The sequence below is a fragment of the Oncorhynchus clarkii genome, chromosome 5 (assembly GCF_045791955.1).
Source record: "Oncorhynchus clarkii lewisi isolate Uvic-CL-2024 chromosome 5, UVic_Ocla_1.0, whole genome shotgun sequence".
Taxonomy (NCBI): Eukaryota; Metazoa; Chordata; class Actinopteri; order Salmoniformes; family Salmonidae; genus Oncorhynchus; species Oncorhynchus clarkii.
In genome coordinates, this window is record NC_092151.1 from 34,932,042 (window position 1) to 34,950,012 (window position 17,971).

The following is a 17,971-nucleotide window of genomic DNA, read 5'->3' on the forward strand; positions in this document are numbered from 1 at the left end:
AAAGACACCTGTCCACAACCTCAAACAGTCACACTCCAAACTCCACTGTGGCCAAGACCAAAGGGCTGTCAAAGGACACCAGAAACAAAATTGTAGACCAGCACCAGGCTGGGAAGACTGAATCTGCAATAGGTAAGCAGCTTGGTTTGAAGAAATCAACTGTGGGAGCAATTATTAGGAAATGGAAGACATACAAGACCACTGATAATCTCCCTTGATCTGGGGCTCCACGCAAGATCTCACTCTGTGGGGTCAAAATGACCACAAGAACGGTGAGCAAAAATCCCAGAACCACACGGGGGGACCTAATGAATGACCTGCAGAGAGCTGGGACCAAAGTAACAAAGCCTACCATCAGTAACACACTACACCGCCAGGGACTCAAACCCTGCAGTGCCAGACGTGTCCCCCTGCTTAAGCCACTACATGTCCAGGCCCGTCTGAAGTTTGCTAGAGAGCATTTGGATGATCCAGAAGAAGATTGGGAGAATGTCATATGGTCAGATGAAACCAAAATATAACTTTTTGGTAAAAACTCAACTCGGCGTGTTTGGAGGACAAAGAATGCTGAGTTGTATCCGAAGAACACCATACCTACTGTGAAGCATGGGGGTGGAAACACCATGCTTTGTCGGCTGTTTTTCTGCAAAGGGACCAGGACGACTGATCCGTGTAAAGGAAAGAATGAATGGGGCCATGTATCGTGAGATTTTGAGTGAAAACCTCCTTCCATCAGCAAGGGCATTGAAGATGCTGGGTCTTTCAGCATGACAATGATCCCAATCACACCGCCCGGGCAACGAAGGAGTGGCTTTGTAAGAACTATTTCAAGGTCCTGGAGTGGCCTAGCCAGTCTCCAGATCTCAACCCCATAGAAAATCTTTGGAGGGAGTTGAAAGTCCATGTTGCCCAGCAACAGCCCCAAAACATCACTGCTCTAGAGGAGATCTGCATGGAGGAATGTGCCAAAATACCAGCAACAGTGTGTGAAAACCTTGTGAAGACTTACAGAAAACGTTTGACCTCTGTCATTGCCAAGAAAGGGTATATAACAAAGTATTGAGAAACTTTTGTCATTGACCAAATACTTATTTTCCACCATCATTTGCAAATAAATTCATTAAAAATCCTACAATGTGATTTTCTGGATTTTTTCCCCCTCATTTTGTCTGTCATAGTTGAAATGTACCTATGATGAAAATTACAGGCCTCTCATCTTTTTAAGTGGGAGAACTTGCACAATTGGTGGCTGACTAAATACTGTTTTGCCCCACTGTATAAGCCTGGGATATCAATCATTCAGTTGGCCTTAGTGGGAGTGACCAGAGAATTCTACAGGAGTGACCTTACAGAGTAAAGTAAGTCGTCAAAATGATGGCTAAACCCTGGCCATTTCCACTATTTATTTGATTTGAAACCTAACTAATGAAGGCCAAGTGTGATGCGTTGGTACACCAGACCATCCACACATTTGGCCGATAGTGTCTTGGAATGAGATTAGGTGTAATGTGACCTTACTTTAGAGTGTATGCAATCCTTCATCAAAACATGTCACATTTGTGAACCCTTTATAAAGCATGACATACTGTTATGGATGCTTTGTAACACATAGTGCTTATGAATGATTTATGAAAACAGTATAAGCTAAACAATTTAAAGCGGGACAAACACTTTCATAAATGTACAAACTATTTAATTTGAGTTTCACAATAAGATCAATTTAGTTAATTGGTTATATTAAACAAAAGTATTTGTAACGAAAAAAATCTATGGCAACTGAACCTATCAACTCACCAACACTTATAACAAGGCATGACTCAGATTGGCATAAATATAGTACCCACTACCTTCCGCCAAGAGAAGTAGACATCAATCATTCACTTAGACAGCTTGAGCAAGGGAGCTCTATTGCATTGGGGCAAATTCAACCTGAGCTCAAATTACATCCCTTCAGTTTCATGCATTGTAGACTAGAGCTGAGAAATGTAACATGTCCTTGTCCAGTGACCTACAGAACACTGTACCTACCACAGAGAAATAAATAAAAACAGTCAATGCTTATGTCCTCAATTTCTACTTTTTTTTTTTGTTTTCATCCAACAAGTCACATCACACAAGGCATTCATTAAAGCCATCCTGTCCAAGGGAAAAGGTGCTTTATTGGCTCACAAGACTACTGACCTGTATATTTGGGATTAGAAAACATTATTATAAATCATACTGTTATTCGAGATGAATTAAGACAGTTATTGCTGATGCTGTGAAATATTGTAATATAATCGTCAGTGTTGGCAGTAAGAAACCACCAGTTTTAAATATAAAAACGATAAAAACAGAAGAATTGAGCATTTCCTTCAGCAGACACTTGAGATGACAGACATAATGCACTTTGTTGGGATGGATTAATTTCATTGCTTTTTGCACACTATCCACCCATTTCCTGTTGACCTGTCATACATAACTGAGCATGAGCCAGAGAGCATTGTGGGTCCCATAGGCCCCTTTCCCATCCACTCTGTAAACAGCCTCATTAACTGGCCACCCGATAGGCAATACAATGGAGAGTAATGCTGTGAAGGCTTGGATCTGTCCCATACATGACCAAGGAGAATAAAGTGGAGTATTACAGATGTTCTTCAATGGTTTTAGAGTTTGTCGTTTTGAGGATGGATGTGAAAAGTTCAATCATTCAGTTCCATTGTGGTCCGTCTGCATTGACAGAGCAAGAGGAGAGAGCACCTTTGTTGACATCATACAGCCTACACTGAAGTTGAGTTTGAGAGGACAAGTCACCCAAACACCTCAGTCCCTCTAGATACTTACGGCTGCCCTTATGGCGAATTACCCCAGGACCCCCCCCCCGTCCATCCTTGCACCCCCCCCAGAACCAGAGAGGGATGTACAGTGTAGGGTGCCTAACAGTGGGCCCTGGTCAATTGCAACAGTGCAATAGCAGCTCTACCCAGACGTGTCAGGGAGGAGTCTCTTAAACCAGCGCCCCACTGCCACGTCCACCCTCATCACCAGGGTCACCCCCACCAGCACAAACACACTGCTCACCAGGAACCCTGAGGCCTCAAACATCAACCTGCAAATATATAGGAAACATGTTAGAGAAGACATAATGCTTAATAGCATGCTAGAGAAGACAGATGACACATTTTGAGAGCATGACCAGGGACAAACCCAGTAACACAGAGTAGGAAGGAATGACACAAAGCCAATACTGTGGTTACTGTGAGTTGGTAAAGATACTTACTTGGGTGCAAAAACCTTCCACACCATTAAATGTCTCCTGAGGATAGCAGCTGCACAGACTGATGCAAAGACCTGAAAGAGGGGAGAGGAGGTCCTGAGTCAATGGCAGAGCAGTAGCGTGTGTGTTAGGGATGGGCATGGTAATTCTACTATCCGAATGGACGTTATTATTCAAACACTTGTGAGTGTATTCATTTTGATAAACATAGGTCTATTTTAAAACGTTGTCTAACTGAAATGGTCCAAGTTACTTTGTTACACACAAGCATATTTTCATGAAATTCTTAATTTAATAAAAACTTTTAAAATGTAGTGTTTATGTACGGTCCATTGAGCTACTGCTGCTTCAGACGTCACATGGCTGACAGTACACTGTTTACAGCTGTAAATGTAGCCTACATTTCTGAGGACACACAAAGTGATTATTTTAATATCATTGTCTCTCTCATGGACTATGGGTTATGTTTTACATGAAAAGGCATTTTATACTATTACAGCATTTATCCCTCCGGTTAGCCCTGACAACGATATGCTATTTTCCCCACTTCAAACAACAATTAGCCTACAGGCACGCACCAACAGAGACCAGACACAGATCAATGCAAAACTCTCACCAGAACAGAATCAGTTCTACAATGGCAAACGCCAGACTTCTCTTTCACTGTTGCTGTTAGCCTAGGCTTCTGTTAGCCAGAAACTACCGGAGAATAGCACCCAGAAAACAACTATGTTTGTGACATTTTGCATCATTCTGATTAGTCAAGAGCAATATTTTGGTTATTTTTTAAAATATGCATGGTATTATTCTAATAGTGCTTACCTGTGCCCCGTTAATGAAGAGGTAGCGTGTTGCGAGCTGTAGAAGGGCAGAGCTGAACTGCTGGGGACTCTCCCTTAGTCTCATCTCCATGATAGCATTGTCCTCTCCTTCCTCCCCACCCCCCCCTCTTCCTCCTCGTCCCCCTCGCACCTCACACACCAGCGGCCAGAAGAGAAGCAGCGGACAAGCCACTGTATTCACAAACATACAGACACATCAGCATAAACTGAGCATCATATTCATGATCAATATTCAGGTACACTGTGTAGCCATCAATTAACTTAAGAGGTTGTCAGTATTGAAGTGTGGTACGGTATTACGCATAGACTGAAATAATGTCAGGAGGGATATGATTATAGCCACATTAACCACGATGTCAATCAACCTAAATACATTAGAATTCTTACTGTACAACACAGTAAACGGGTGAGTACCTGCAAAGAGGATGTGTGAGGAGAAGGTGTTGAGGGTGACCAGTGAAGCGGGGAGTATGGTGCCCGTGTGCCCACCAGGGAAGCCCACAAAGGCAGCAGCCCACTGGATGGATGGGAACGTAGGCAGATGGCCTGTGGCATGGAAGAACTGAGTGGCAGCCAGGGACCACAGCATTACCGGGGTCCAGGGCACAGAAAAGCCACCTGGCAGAGGGAGAGACAAGTCAAATCAAAGTAAAACCTTATTGGTCGCACACACATATTTAGCAAATGTTATTGCAGGTGTAGCGAAATGCTAGTGTTCCTAGCTCTAACAGTGCAGTAATATCTAACAATACACACAAATCGAAAAAGTAAAAGAATGGAATTAAGAAATATTAGGACGAGCAATGTCGGAGTCTGTCTGTCTGTATGCATTTATGTATCTAGGTATGCACACTACCGTTCAAAGTTTAGGGGCCACTTAGAAATGTCCTTGTTTTTGAAAGAAAAGCACATTTTTGTCCATTAAAATAACATCAACTTGATCAGAAATACAGTGTAGACATTGTTAATGTTGTAAATGACTATTGTAGCTGGAAACTGAGGATTTTATATGGAATATCTACATAGGCATACAGAGGCCCATTATCAGCAACCATCACTCCTGTGTTCCATTGGCATGTTGTGTTAGGTAATCCAAGTTGATCATTTTAAAAGGGTAATTGATCATTAGAAAACCCTTTTGCAATTATGTTAGCACAGCTGAAAGCTGTTGTCCTGATTAAAGAAGCAATAAAACTGACTTTCTTTAGACCAGTTGAGTATCTGGAGAATCAGCGTTTGTGGGTTTGATTAGAGGCTCAAAATGGCCAGAAATAAATAAATTTTCTTCTGAAACTCGTCTGTCTATTCTTATTCTGAGAAATGAAGGCTATTCCATGCGAGAAATCGCCAAGAAACTGAATATCTCATGCAACGCTGTGTACTTCTCCCTTCACAGAACAGCGCAAACTGGCTCTAACCAGAATAGAAAGAGGAGTGGGAGGACTCGGTGCACAACTGAGCAAGAGGACAAGTACATTAGAGTGTCTAGTTTGAGAAACAGACGCCTCACAAGTCCTCAACTGGCAGCTTCATTAAATAGTACCAGTAAAACACCAGTCTCAATGTCAACAGTGAAGAGACGACTCTGGGATGCTGGCCTTCTAGGCAGAGTTCCAAAGAAAAAGCCATCTCTCAGACTGGCCAATAAAAATAAAAGATTAAGATGGGGAAAAGAACACAGACACTGGACAGAGGAAGATTGGAAAAAAGGGTTATGGACAGACGAATCGAAGTTTGAGGTGTTTGGATCACAAAGAAGAACATTCGTGAGACGCAGAAAAATGAGAAGATGCTGGAGGAGTGCTTGACGCCATCTGTCAAGCATGGTGGAGGAAATGTGATGGTCTGGGGTGCTTTGGTGGCAGTAAAGTGGGAGATTTGTACAGGGTAAAAGGGATCTTGAAGAAGGAAGGCTATCACTCCATTCTGCAACGCCATACACTGTGGAAGGCGCTTCATTGGAGCCAATTTCCTCCTACAACAGGACAATGACCTAAAGCACAGCTCCAAACTATGCAAGAACTATTTAGGGGAGAAGCAGTCAGCTGGTATTCTGTCTATAATGGAGTGGCCAGCACAGTCACTGGATCTCAACCCTATTCAGCTGTTGTGGGAGCAGCTTTACCGTATGGTACGTAAGAAGTGCTCATCAAGCCAATCCAACTTGTGGGAGGTGCTTCAGGAAGTATGGGGTGAAATCTCTAGAGATTCCCATAACAAATTGACAACTAAAATGACAAAGGTCTGCAAGGCTGTAATTGCTGCAAATGGAGTATTCTTTGATGAAAGCAAAGTTTGAAGGACAATTATTTCAATTAAAAATCCTCATTTATAACCTTGTCAACGTCTTGACTATATTTCCTATTCATTTTGCAACTCATTTCATATATGTTTTCATGGAAAACAAGGACATTTCTAAGTGACCCCAAACCTTTGAACGGTTGTGTATGTACAGTGCACCCGGAAAGTATTTAGCCCCCTTGACTTTTTCCACGTTGTTACATTACAGCCTTATTCTAACATTTGATTAAATCGTTTTTTTTCTGTGTGAGACACACACACACACACACACACACATCAAAAGTTTGGACACGCCTACTCATTCAAGGGTTTTCTTATTTTTACTACATTCTACATTGTAGAATAATAGTGAAGACATCAAAACTATTAAATAACACATATGGAATCATGTAGTAACCAAAACAAAGTGTTGAGAAAAATATATTTGAGATTTCTTCAAAGTAGCCACCCTTTGCCAAGAGTGTGCAAAGCTGTCAAGGCATACTGACAATCAGCTTCACCTGGAATGCTTTTCAAACAGTTTTGAAGGAGTTCCCACGTATGCTGAGCACTTGTTGGCTGCTTTTCCTTCTCTCTGCGGCCCAACTCATCCCAAACCATCTCAATTGGGTTGAGGTCATATGATTGTGGAGGCCAGGTCATCTGATGTAGCACTCCATCACTCTCCTTCTTGGTCAAATAGCCCTTACACAGCCTGGAGGTGTGTTTGGGGTCATTTTCATGTTGAAAAACAAATGATAGTCCCACTAAGCGCAAACCAGATGGGATGGCATATCGCTGCAGAATGCTGTGGTAGCCATGCTGGTTAAGTGTGCCTTGAATTCTAAATGAATCACTGACCGTGTCATCAGCAAAGCACCCCCACACCACCTCCTCCATACTTCACGGTGAGAACCACACATGGGGAGATCATCCGTTCACCTACTCTGCATCTCACAAAGACACTCTGTGAAGCATTTATTTGGGCTGCTATTTCTGAGGCTGGTAACTCTAATGAAAGTATCCTCAGCAGCAGAGGTAATTCTGGCTCTTCCTTTCCTGTGGCAGTCATCATGAGAGCCAGTTTCATCACTGCGCTTGATGATTTTTATGACTGCACTTGAAGAAACTTTCAATGTTCTTGAAATTATCTGGATTGACTGAGCTTGACTGTTTCTCTTTGCTTATTTGAGCTGTTCTTGCCATAATATAGACTTGGTAGTTTACAAAATATGGCTACCTTCTGTATACCACCCCTACCTTGTCACAACACAACTGATTGGCTCAAATGCATTAAGGTGGAGAGAAATTCCACAAATTAACTTTTAACAAGTCACACTTGCTAATTGAAATGCATTCCAGGTGACTACATCACGAAGCTGGCTGAATGAATGACAAGAGTGTGCAAAGCTGTAATTAAGGCAAAAGGTGGACACTTTGAAGAATCTAAAATAGATAACATTTGTTAAATTCCATGTGTTATTTCATAGTTTGTCTTCACTATTATTGTACAATGTAGAAAATTGCAAACATAAAGAAAAGCCCTGGAATGAATAAGTGTGTCCAAACGTTTGATTGGTACTGTGTTTGGGTCTAATATATATATATATATATATATATATATATATACACAGTGCCTTGCAAAAGTATTCGGCCCCCTTGAACTTTGCGACCTTTTGCCACATTTCAGGCTTCAAACATAAAGATATAAAACTGTATTTTTTTGTGAAGAATCAACAACAAGTGGGACACAATCATGAAGTGGAACGACATTTATTGGATATTTCAAACTTTTTTTACAAATCAAAAACTGAAAAATTGGGCGTGCAAAATTATTCAGCCCCTTTACTTTCAGTGCAGCAAACTCTCTCCAGAAGTTTAGTGAGGATATCTGAATGATCCAATGTTGACCTAAATGACTAATGATGATAAATACAATCCACCTGTGTGTAATCAAGTCTCCGTATAAATGCACCTGCACTGTGATATAGTCTCAGAGGTCCGTTAAAAGCGCAGAGAGCATCATGAAGAACAAGGAACACACCAGGCAGGTCCGAGATACTGTTGTGAAGAAGTTTAAAGCCGGATTTGGATACAAAAAGATTTCCCAAGCTTTAAACATTCCAAGGAGCACTGTGCAAGCGATAATATTGAAATGGAAGGAGTATCAGACCACTGCAAATCTACCAAGGCCTGGCCGTCCCTCTAAACTTTCAGTGGTCTGATACTCCTTCCATTTCAATGTTATCGCTTGCACAGTGCTCCTTGGAATGTTTAAAGCTTGGGAAATCTTTTTGTATCCAAATCCGGCTTTAAACTTCTTCACAACAGTATCTCGGACCTGCCTGGTGTGTTCCTTGTTCTTCATGATGCTCTCTGCGCTTTTAACGGACCTCTGAGACTATCACAGTGCAGGTGCATTTATACGGAGACTTGATTACACACAGGTGGATTGTATTTATCATCATTAGTCATTTAGGTCAACATTGGATCATTCAGATATCCTCACTAAACTTCTGGAGAGAGTTTGCTGCACTGAAAGTAAAGGGGCTGAATAATTTTGCACGCCCAATTTTTCAGTTTTTGATTTGTTAAAAAAGTTTGAAATATCCAATAAATGTCGTTCCACTTCATGATTGTGTGCCACTTGTTGTTGATTCTTCACAAAAAAATACAGTTTTATATCTTTAAAGCCTGAAATGTGGCAAAAGGTCGCAAAGTTCAAGGGGGCCGAATACTTTCGCAAGGCACTGTATATATAAGGTGCCTTGCAAATTTATTAATCCCCCTTGGCGTTTTTCCTATTTTGTTGCATTACAACCTGTAATTTAAATGGATTTTTATTTGGATTTCATGTAATGGACATACACAAAATAGTCCAAATTGGTGAAGTGAAATGGGGGGGGGGGAATTGGTGTGTGCACATGTATTCACCCCCTTTGCTATGAAGCCCCTAAATAAGATCTGGTGCAACCAATTACCTTCAGAAGTTACATAATTAGTTAAATAAAGATCACCTGTGTGCAATCTAAGTGTCACATGATCGGCCACATGATCTCAGTATATATATATACACATATACACACCTGCTCTGAAAGGCCGCAGAGTCTGCAACACCACTAAGCAGCACCACGAAGACCAAGGAGCTCTCCAAACAGGTCAGGTACAAAGTCGGAGAAGTACAGATCAGGTTTGGGTTATAAAAAAAATATCTGAAACTTTTAACATCCCACGGAGTACCATTAAATTAAAGATTATGCACCACAACAAACCTGCCAAGAGGGCCGCCCACCAAAACTCACAGACCAGGCAAAGAGGGCATTAATCAGAGAGGCAAAAAAGAGACCAAAGATAACCCTGAATGAGCTACAAAGCTCCACAGCGGAGATTGGAGTATCTGTCCACTGGACTACTTTAAGCCTACCCTCCACAGAGCTGGGCTTTATGGAAGATTGGCCAGACAAAAGCCATGGCTTAAAGAAAAAAATAAGGAAACACGTTTGGTGTTCGCCAAAGGGCATGGGGGAGACTCCCCAAACATATGGAAGAAGGTACTCTGGTCAGATGAGACTAAAATTGAGCTTTTTGGCCATCAAGGAAAATGCTATGTTTGGCACAAACCCAACACCTCTCATCACCCCAAGAATACCATCACCCCAAGAATACCATCCCCACAGTGAAGCATGGGGGTGGCAGCATCATGCTGCGGGAATGTTTTTCATCTACAGGGACTTTGAAATTGGTCAGAATTGAAGGAATGATGGATTGCGCCAAATACAGGGAAATTCTTGAGAGAAACCTGTTTCAGTCTTCCAGAGATTTGAGACTGGGACGGAGGTTCACCTTCAGCAGGACAATGACCCAAAGCATACTGCTAAAGCAACACTCGAGTGGTTTAAGGGAAACATTTAAATGTCTTGGAATGGCCTAGTCAAAGCCCAGACCTTAATCCAATTGAGAATCTGTGGTATGATTTAAAGATTGGATTGCTATACACCAGCGGAACCCATCCAAGTTTTGCCCATACCAGTAATTGCTGCAAAGGGTGGCTCTACAAAGTATTGATTTTGGAGGGGTGAATAGTTATGCACACTCAAGTTCAGTTTATTTGGTCTTATTTCTTGTTTGTCTCACAATAAAAAACATTTTGCATCTTCAAAGTGGTAGGGATGTTGTGTAAATCAAATGACACAACCCCTTCAAAAAATCTAGTTTAATTCCAGGTTGTAAGGCAACAAAATAGGAAAAATGTCAAGGGGGGTGAATACTTTTGCAAGGCACTGTATATTCTGAAAAATAGTATAATGTACAGCAATAGTTAAATAGGATAGGCATTGACTACAATACAGTATATACATATGAAGTGGGTAAAACAGTACGTAAACATTATTAAAGTAACCCGTGTTCAATGACTATGTACATAGGGCAGCAGCCTCTAAGGTGCATGGTAGTGTAACCGGGTGGTAGCCGGCCAGTGACAGTTACTAAAGTTCAGGGCAGGGTACAAATAAGTCAGAGGCAAATAAGATAAATCCATAATCATTAGTATCTATAGTAGTTAGTTCGAGACAAACATTCAACATATGCAAAAGTAAAATTACAGGCATGTTATTGAAGATGAAAAGAGGACCAAATAGTCAGACCATTGATTACACACTGTGAGCAGCTTACCAGAGTGCGACCCCTGCAGGGCGTTGAGGGTAGTGGAGGAGGCGTGAATCTGCAGCAGGGCTCCCATCTCCAGGAGCAGCAGCAGGAAGGACAGGGACATGCCCTCTGGATGCAGCAGCAGCAGGCCCAGCCCTAGCAGGCCGCACAGCAGGACCACGGGGGCCGAGTAGACCGTACCCAGCCCGTAGGCCTCCACGGCTGGCCGGTCACCCCCCTCAGGAACCCTGGCTGGTTCTCCATCCTCCAGGGAGCGGCGCATGCGCTGGTAGAGCTGGGGGATAAGGTGGTGCAGCTCTGCCTGGGTGCTGATGCCCGTGCTGGCCCGGTAGCGGGGTGGGGGGAGCGATACAGGGCCTCGGACAGGGGTTGCAGCCCTGCTTTTGATAAATACGGTGAGCGGGTCCAGCCATAGCAGCGCCAGCCCTACGCCCAGCAGAGAGAAGGCAACCCTAGGGAGTGCCCGCTGGCCCAAGCTGATCAGCTCAGCCAGGTTCCGAAAGCTGTCCTCTGGGGTGGCAGCCACAGCCCAGTGGAGCCCCAAACAGACAGACAGCAGAGGCAGGATCCAGCGGGCCGTGAACACCGTGCCACCAGGGCTGTTCAGGTTGCCGTAGTGCCGCAGCCAGCGCCGCAGCAGGTAGGTCCAGGCGCCCAGAGAGGCCAGAGACAGGATGTAGTGCAGGTTCTTCAGACGGCTGTCCTGCACCCGTGACAGGGGGGAGAGGAACGGGGAGGGCTGGCAGGAGCCCTGCTCCTCACGACAGCCGTGAAAGAAGAGGGAGAGGTAGAGAGAGCCCACTAACACCCCCAGGCAGGCCAGGAAGGTGCTGCTCTCCCTCCTTACGGCTAAGGGGGATAGAACCGGGGAGGGCAGCAGCCCGGCGGGTTTCAGGGGGTCATGGACAGGGGGTAGCAGGAGGCCGTCCCAGTTGAGATGGAAGGGGACATAAAGACTCATGGAAAAAAGCAGAAAGGTGACCACACGGCCCTCTGCTATTACATAGCTGTCAGAGAGCAGGGAGGCACAGCGCAGGAGGAGCACCAGAAGGGGAGGGGTTAATAAGAAGCGAGGCAGGGTCAGCCAGCCACGTCTTGGGGCCACCTCTCCACCCTCAGCCGCTGTAGTCTTCCTGGCCTGTTGGGCTCTCCAGAGGACCAGTACCTCAGAGGAGAGGGCTGCAGCCGCCAGGCACCAGGACCCCTCAGCATAGCCCTGGGTGAACAGCTGACTTGCAGCCACACACACCCCCACCACAGTGGCTACCACCAGAGGGACCCTCAGCAGACCACTCTCCCTCACCAGCACAGAGGACATCTCAGAGAGGACGTAACACAGCACACAGGCACACGCCAGGACAGCTATGCCGGCAGCCATCTTGGCTGGGTTGAAGTGGGCCCAGGTGGCGCGGCAGGTGTCCCGGACAGAGGTCAGGTACCCCTGCAGGGAGGCCACTAGTTCTGGGGTGGGAGAGTGGCCCTCTTTGACGGTGCTGAGGTAATTGGAGGAGAGGCGGGAGAAGTCTGCCTGCAGCTGAGACAGACTCTCTGGAGGGATGTCTTTGGCCATGCTGGAATAGGTCTCTAGGAAACGGTTGACCTTTAAAAAGACAAAAAGGGTCAAATTTATAATTTGGGTAGTCACGATACCAGAATTTTGGCTTTGATACCGACACCAGGTTTAGCATTACCATGCCCGATACCACGTCAAAACAAGACGTATTAGCCAAAGTCACAGAACGGGACTTGATCCAGAAAGATCTCTTGAGTTCAATATTATTAGACATTTTTCAGAGATAGCCATGTATGCATTAATGAATCAATTTTACAATCAATTTGACTTTGTTTTTACCAATATATACTGAACAAAAATATAAACGCAACATGTAAAGGGTTGGTTCCATGTTTCATGAGCTGAAATAAAAGATTGCAGAAATGATCCATTCACACAAATTGCTTATTTCTCTCCAATGTTGTGCACAAATGTGTTTACATCCTTGTTAGTGAGCATTTCTCATTTGCCAAGATAATCCTGATAGGTGTGGCATATCAAGAAGCTGAATAAACAGCTTGATCATTACATATGCCAGCCCAGGACCTCCGGCTTCTTCACCTGCAGGATCGTCTGAAACTGAGGAGTATTTCTGTCTGTAATAAAGTCCTTTTGTGGGGAAAAACCTTCTGATTGGCTACGCCTGGCTCCCCATTAGGCGTGGCCTAATGAATAAATTTCAATTGACTGAAATTGTTGCATTTATATTTCTGTTCAGTATAACTACATCATTTATTATTTATTTGAATGGTAAATATTTATTTTATTTATTTATTTAACCAGGCAAGTCAGTTAAGAACAAATTCCCCTGTTCAGGGGCAGAACGACAGATTTGTACCTTGTCAGCTCGGGGTTTGAACTTGAAACCTTCCGGTTACTAATCCAACGCTCTAACCACTAGGCTACCCTGCCGCCCCAAAATAAATTGAGTCAATCAATATGTAGCCTAACCACATTTCAAGTGAATGCATATTCAATAGGAGTGTGTGCATGTATTGAGTTATTGAGCTTGAGCTGGATTTCAAAAGGCTATAGACATAAAACAATCAGTTTCCTTTCCATTTGGGACTTATTGTATTTAACTGATGAACAACATTTGAATAGAAGTGCGAGATGTCTCTAAGAACTAATTAATTAATTCACACACAAAGTGAGAGAGACAGGAGAATCGTGGCTGAGGCGAAGGAGATAAAGTGAATGAATAAATGTTTTGGCAATGACTGTTTTTTGTGACAATGAGCTTTAAAAAATCAACATATTTTGCATTATGGTTGGTATATTATCAAAAAGTACAAGGGTCATGAATTGATGTTAGCTTCACCTGTAAACTAGCAAGGAAAGTTTGCCTACAAAGCTGGAAGCTACCTGTATCTTCTTGCATTGTAAAGTGTTGTAAATTGTTTTCTGAACAATTGCAACATTTCTACATGCCATATTATTGAAGTGTGTTAACTTCAGTGTAGCATGAGTGAGGAGCTAACATGCAGCCCAGACTCCCAGTGAGGGAAGCGGTTCCTCAGTACAGGCTAAAGCTAGCAATAAATAAGTGGAGCAGGTACAGTGAGCTCGGGCTATAAGGGGACATCAGATGCACTGATAGAGTTGATCCTCTCTCAAATCAGTAGATGATGTGAGAGAAGTACTGAAAGTAACAACAATTCTAGTACTGACTCATTTTCCATGTTATAGTATCAAATAAGTACAGAAGTTTACCAGAAGTATACCGTAAAACACTTAATAATCCAAATTAATATAAACTCGTATTCATGGTTAGAATATGCACAGAAATGTGCAGTCAATTGTAATGTTCAATATACATCACGTGTGCATCTGATATGATAACAGATCTTTGGGATTACCTGTTTGGCATTGATCCACAGTGCCTCTGCCTGGCTGAGACCTGCTGGTGCACCCCCTGTCTGGCTTTCTGCAGGGAACAGAGGCAGCAGGACCTGTCCCACACTGCTGTAGGGGATGGGGATGCCCAGGAGCAGGGCCAGAGTAGGCACCAGGTCTGTCTGGGGCACCACCTCAGGATCACTCTACAGGGAGACAGAAACAAAACAAGGGTCATTCAATGTGGAATGATCAATGCAACACTCACTATTCATATCATGATTGTTGAGGATATTATAGGAATGGTGGGAATGTGCAGCTGCTATACTCACCTTGGAAGGGGATGCTGGAAAGAGGGGAGAGGGGCTGTAGAGGAAGATAGCAGCATCAGTCTCCTTCTGGCTCTCCCCCCCGTGGTCACCAGTATCTGTCATACCATGATCTCCCATAACCACTAACAGGGTGTCATTCTGCAGCCGATCAAGCACAGATCTTGGGGACAAAACAATGGTCAGACTGGTAGAGCCATGGTATGTCATCTGACATACCGCACACAGTATTTTAGAGAGCATTGTACAAATGCAATCCTAAAAATAGTTTTTTAAAATGGCATTGATATTACATTCTGTACTACTGAATCTAAGAGAGTATGAAATAGCCTAGTGCTACTGTGGCCAGGAGACCTTATAATTCCCACTGACCTGATGACCCCATCCATCTGGGTGAGCTTGTCAGCCATGGCCGGGTGGTCAGGACCAAACCTGTGGCCACAGTGATCCACCCCCAGGAAGTGAGCTACCAGCACATCCCAGTCATCACTTACCACTGAGGAAGAGAGGAGAGAGAAAGGGAGATGTGAAGGAGAAGCCAATACTGTACACCACAAATACAAATGTGTCTGGCTGTCTGCCAATGCTTACTGATGTTGTACAGGTGCTGCAGAATTCCATTGTCCACTGTGTGCAGATCCTTGACATTGAAAGAGGGGAAGGGCAGGGAACGGTGGAACTTTTTTGGGAAGAGACTTTCCCATGTGTCATCACCCATGAAGACCACTCTCTTGCCTATAGAAAGAAGAAAGGGAATAATCAGGCAAAGCTGAGTTCAAATTTTTGTCATGTCCCATCTGTGCCTTTCTGAGCATAACCTTGAATGTTTTACTTACAGGATGGCGAATTGAGCCAGACTTTATAGACTGTCACTCACCCACTTCTGCTAGCTGGTGAACTAGGTTGTCCTCCAGGATGGCACTGGAGGCAAAGTTATTGCCCACATCAATGAAGGTGGGCAGGGAGCCTGTGGTGAAGCCCTTGATCCTCTGCATAGTGGTGGTGGGGGGGTCGGCACGGAATGGGAACAGGCGGGCATGGGAGGGCTTTGATGAGGTCACTTCCTCCAGCACGGGCAGCTTGTTCTCGAAAGGGCGGGGCTCTTTGTTCGCGGGGTCAAAGCGGGCAAAGTCGATCTTCAGGGCGTCTATGATGAGAACCACAGCCTTGCGGAAGCGTGGCTGTCCTTGGCAGAAGTCCCCCTGCTGGTCCCCTGGCAGCAAAACATCCCCACAGGTGCTGGTCCGGTTGACCTCCAGCCTCACCAGCAGGAAGCCGCCCACAAACAGGAAGATGCCAATGTAGAACATGGCACATAGCCACAAGAGCAGAACTAGGATGGGGAGTCTCTTCATCCTAGGGACAGATCATAGACTGTATATGGGCCAAATGCATGAGTGTAGAAACAATTTGCTGGTTGTAGCTGAAATCTTGATCATGACATAAAAATGTCAATAGCCAACTGATAATCACGGTAATTGCTATAATAGCAGCATTTTTACGTGATTTAAAAATAATGTAGAATCTTGCAATATATGTACAGATTCAACCTCTATGTAACAGCAAACTGGCCAACGTTCGCTAGCTACTGGTACACAGGAGGCGCCATAGCATCCATAACCATGGGCCAAAAAGTTAAATTATCTGACGTGTCTTTTCCGTAAGACTTTAAGACTGGTTTCGTTAGAATTCAAGTTAGCGAGCTGGACTTGTAACTTGTTACCACGTAGCTATTTACATGATCTGTTTTAAACGCAACAGCCATATCGCTTATCAGTTGCTAGTGCTAGTTAGCCTAGGTACCAACCTGTACAATTACTAGCTAACGTTACTGACCTTGTAGAGCTCCGTTTTGTCCTCTCTGAGACGGGGCTTGTCGACAACGAGTGTATACACGAGAGCCAGCAACGAGACAGGTGCCTCAGGTACACACAGTGCGATAATATTCCCTCTTACCTTCATTGGGACTCCAGTTCAGCTATTCATTCAACTGCCAGCGCCTAACAGAGCAGAAGCGCATGTCCCTACACGGTCACCTCTCGCTGTAACCCCACTTCCGGTATATACTTCTTCTTTGGTATTATTATGGTCTGCAATTTTTTTTAGAATTGCATGCTACCACCTACTGTATCGGCTGTGTATCAGCCTACTATTCTGTAGTACGAATTAATTACACAATGTGAAAACATTGCCCTACCAAGTAACCCTGCACACATTAAAATCTCACCACTATTCCACTACTTTGGCCCTATCTGATCCTACTCCAGGCCAGCAGTCTGGGAGGACGGAACACTATCGTTCAAAACATCCTGTAACTCTTCAGCAAGTAAATCTAAGACACCCAAGTACTTCTCTGCAACTGCCACCACAACATCTATCCTCTGTGATTTACGTTCCATTCCTGCGGTACAATCTACAACCAGGGCCATGAACACCAAATAAGCAACCTTACTGAAGCACGTTATTCATATCACTATAGGCCTCGGCCTACTCACAGGTATCCTCTTAGGATCCCTCACCCTGGACCCATTTTCCTCTTCTATTCTCTTCACTGCCTCAGCATACGACACCTTCTGCACTACTCTAACCCTGGCAACCTCAACCTGTCTTTCTCTCAATGGACACCTCTGATCTCCAGCATCATCGGCACCCCAACAGTTTACACACAAATAGTGGAAAAAGTACCAAATTGTCATACTTGAGTAAAAGTAAAGATACCTTCATAGAAAATAAATTCAACCAGTAAAATACTACTTGAGTAAAAGTCTAAATGTATTTGGTTTTAAATATACGTAAGTATCAAAAGTAAATGTATTTGCTAAAATATACTTAAGTTTCAAAATAATAAATAATGATTTCAAATTCCTTATATTAAGCAAACCAGACGGCACCGTTTATTTTAATTTGATTTTATCTACGGATAGCCAGGGGCATACTCCAACACTCAAACATCATTTACAAAGTATGTGTGTTTAGTTTGTCCGCCAGATCAGATGCAGTAGGGATGACCAGGGATGTTCTCTTGATAACTGTGTAAATTGGACAATTTTCCTGTCCTGCTAAGAATTCAAAATGTAAAGAGTACTTTTGGGTGTCAGGAAAAATGTATGTAGTAAAAAGTACATTAATTTCTTTAGGAATGTAGTGAAGTAAAAGTTGTCAAAAATAGAAATAGAAAAGTAAAGTACAGATACACCAAAACACTTTA

At 43.6% G+C, this 17,971-nt stretch overlaps 1 protein-coding gene across 3 annotated transcripts; it reads right to left on the bottom strand.

Moving 5' to 3' along the window:
- Nucleotides 1-1,676: 1,676 nt before the first annotated feature.
- Nucleotides 1,677-16,819, bottom strand: LOC139408691 (phosphatidylinositol glycan anchor biosynthesis, class O). 3 transcript variants are annotated; one of them, XM_071152906.1, is made up of 11 exons: nt 16,720-16,819; nt 15,641-16,119; nt 15,355-15,498; nt 15,136-15,259; nt 14,767-14,926; nt 14,458-14,640; nt 11,050-12,646; nt 4,513-4,716; nt 4,079-4,269; nt 3,260-3,330; nt 1,677-3,088 (listed from the first exon to the last, which is right to left on the bottom strand). In XM_071152906.1, exons 2-11 carry the CDS (start codon nt 16,116-16,118, stop codon nt 2,959-2,961), a joined length of 3,282 nt encoding a protein of 1,093 aa, XP_071009007.1. In that variant the 5' UTR covers nt 16,119; nt 16,720-16,819; the 3' UTR covers nt 1,677-2,958. The 3 variants fall into 3 exon arrangements, with proteins under 3 accessions (XP_071009007.1, XP_071009006.1, XP_071009008.1); XM_071152905.1 differs by having other exon boundaries at nt 2,078-3,088; nt 16,600-16,808; XM_071152907.1 differs by lacking the exons at nt 1,677-3,088; nt 3,260-3,330; nt 4,079-4,269 and adding an exon at nt 9,465-9,526 and having other exon boundaries at nt 4,581-4,716; nt 16,600-16,808.
- Nucleotides 16,820-17,971: the final 1,152 nt, after the last annotated feature.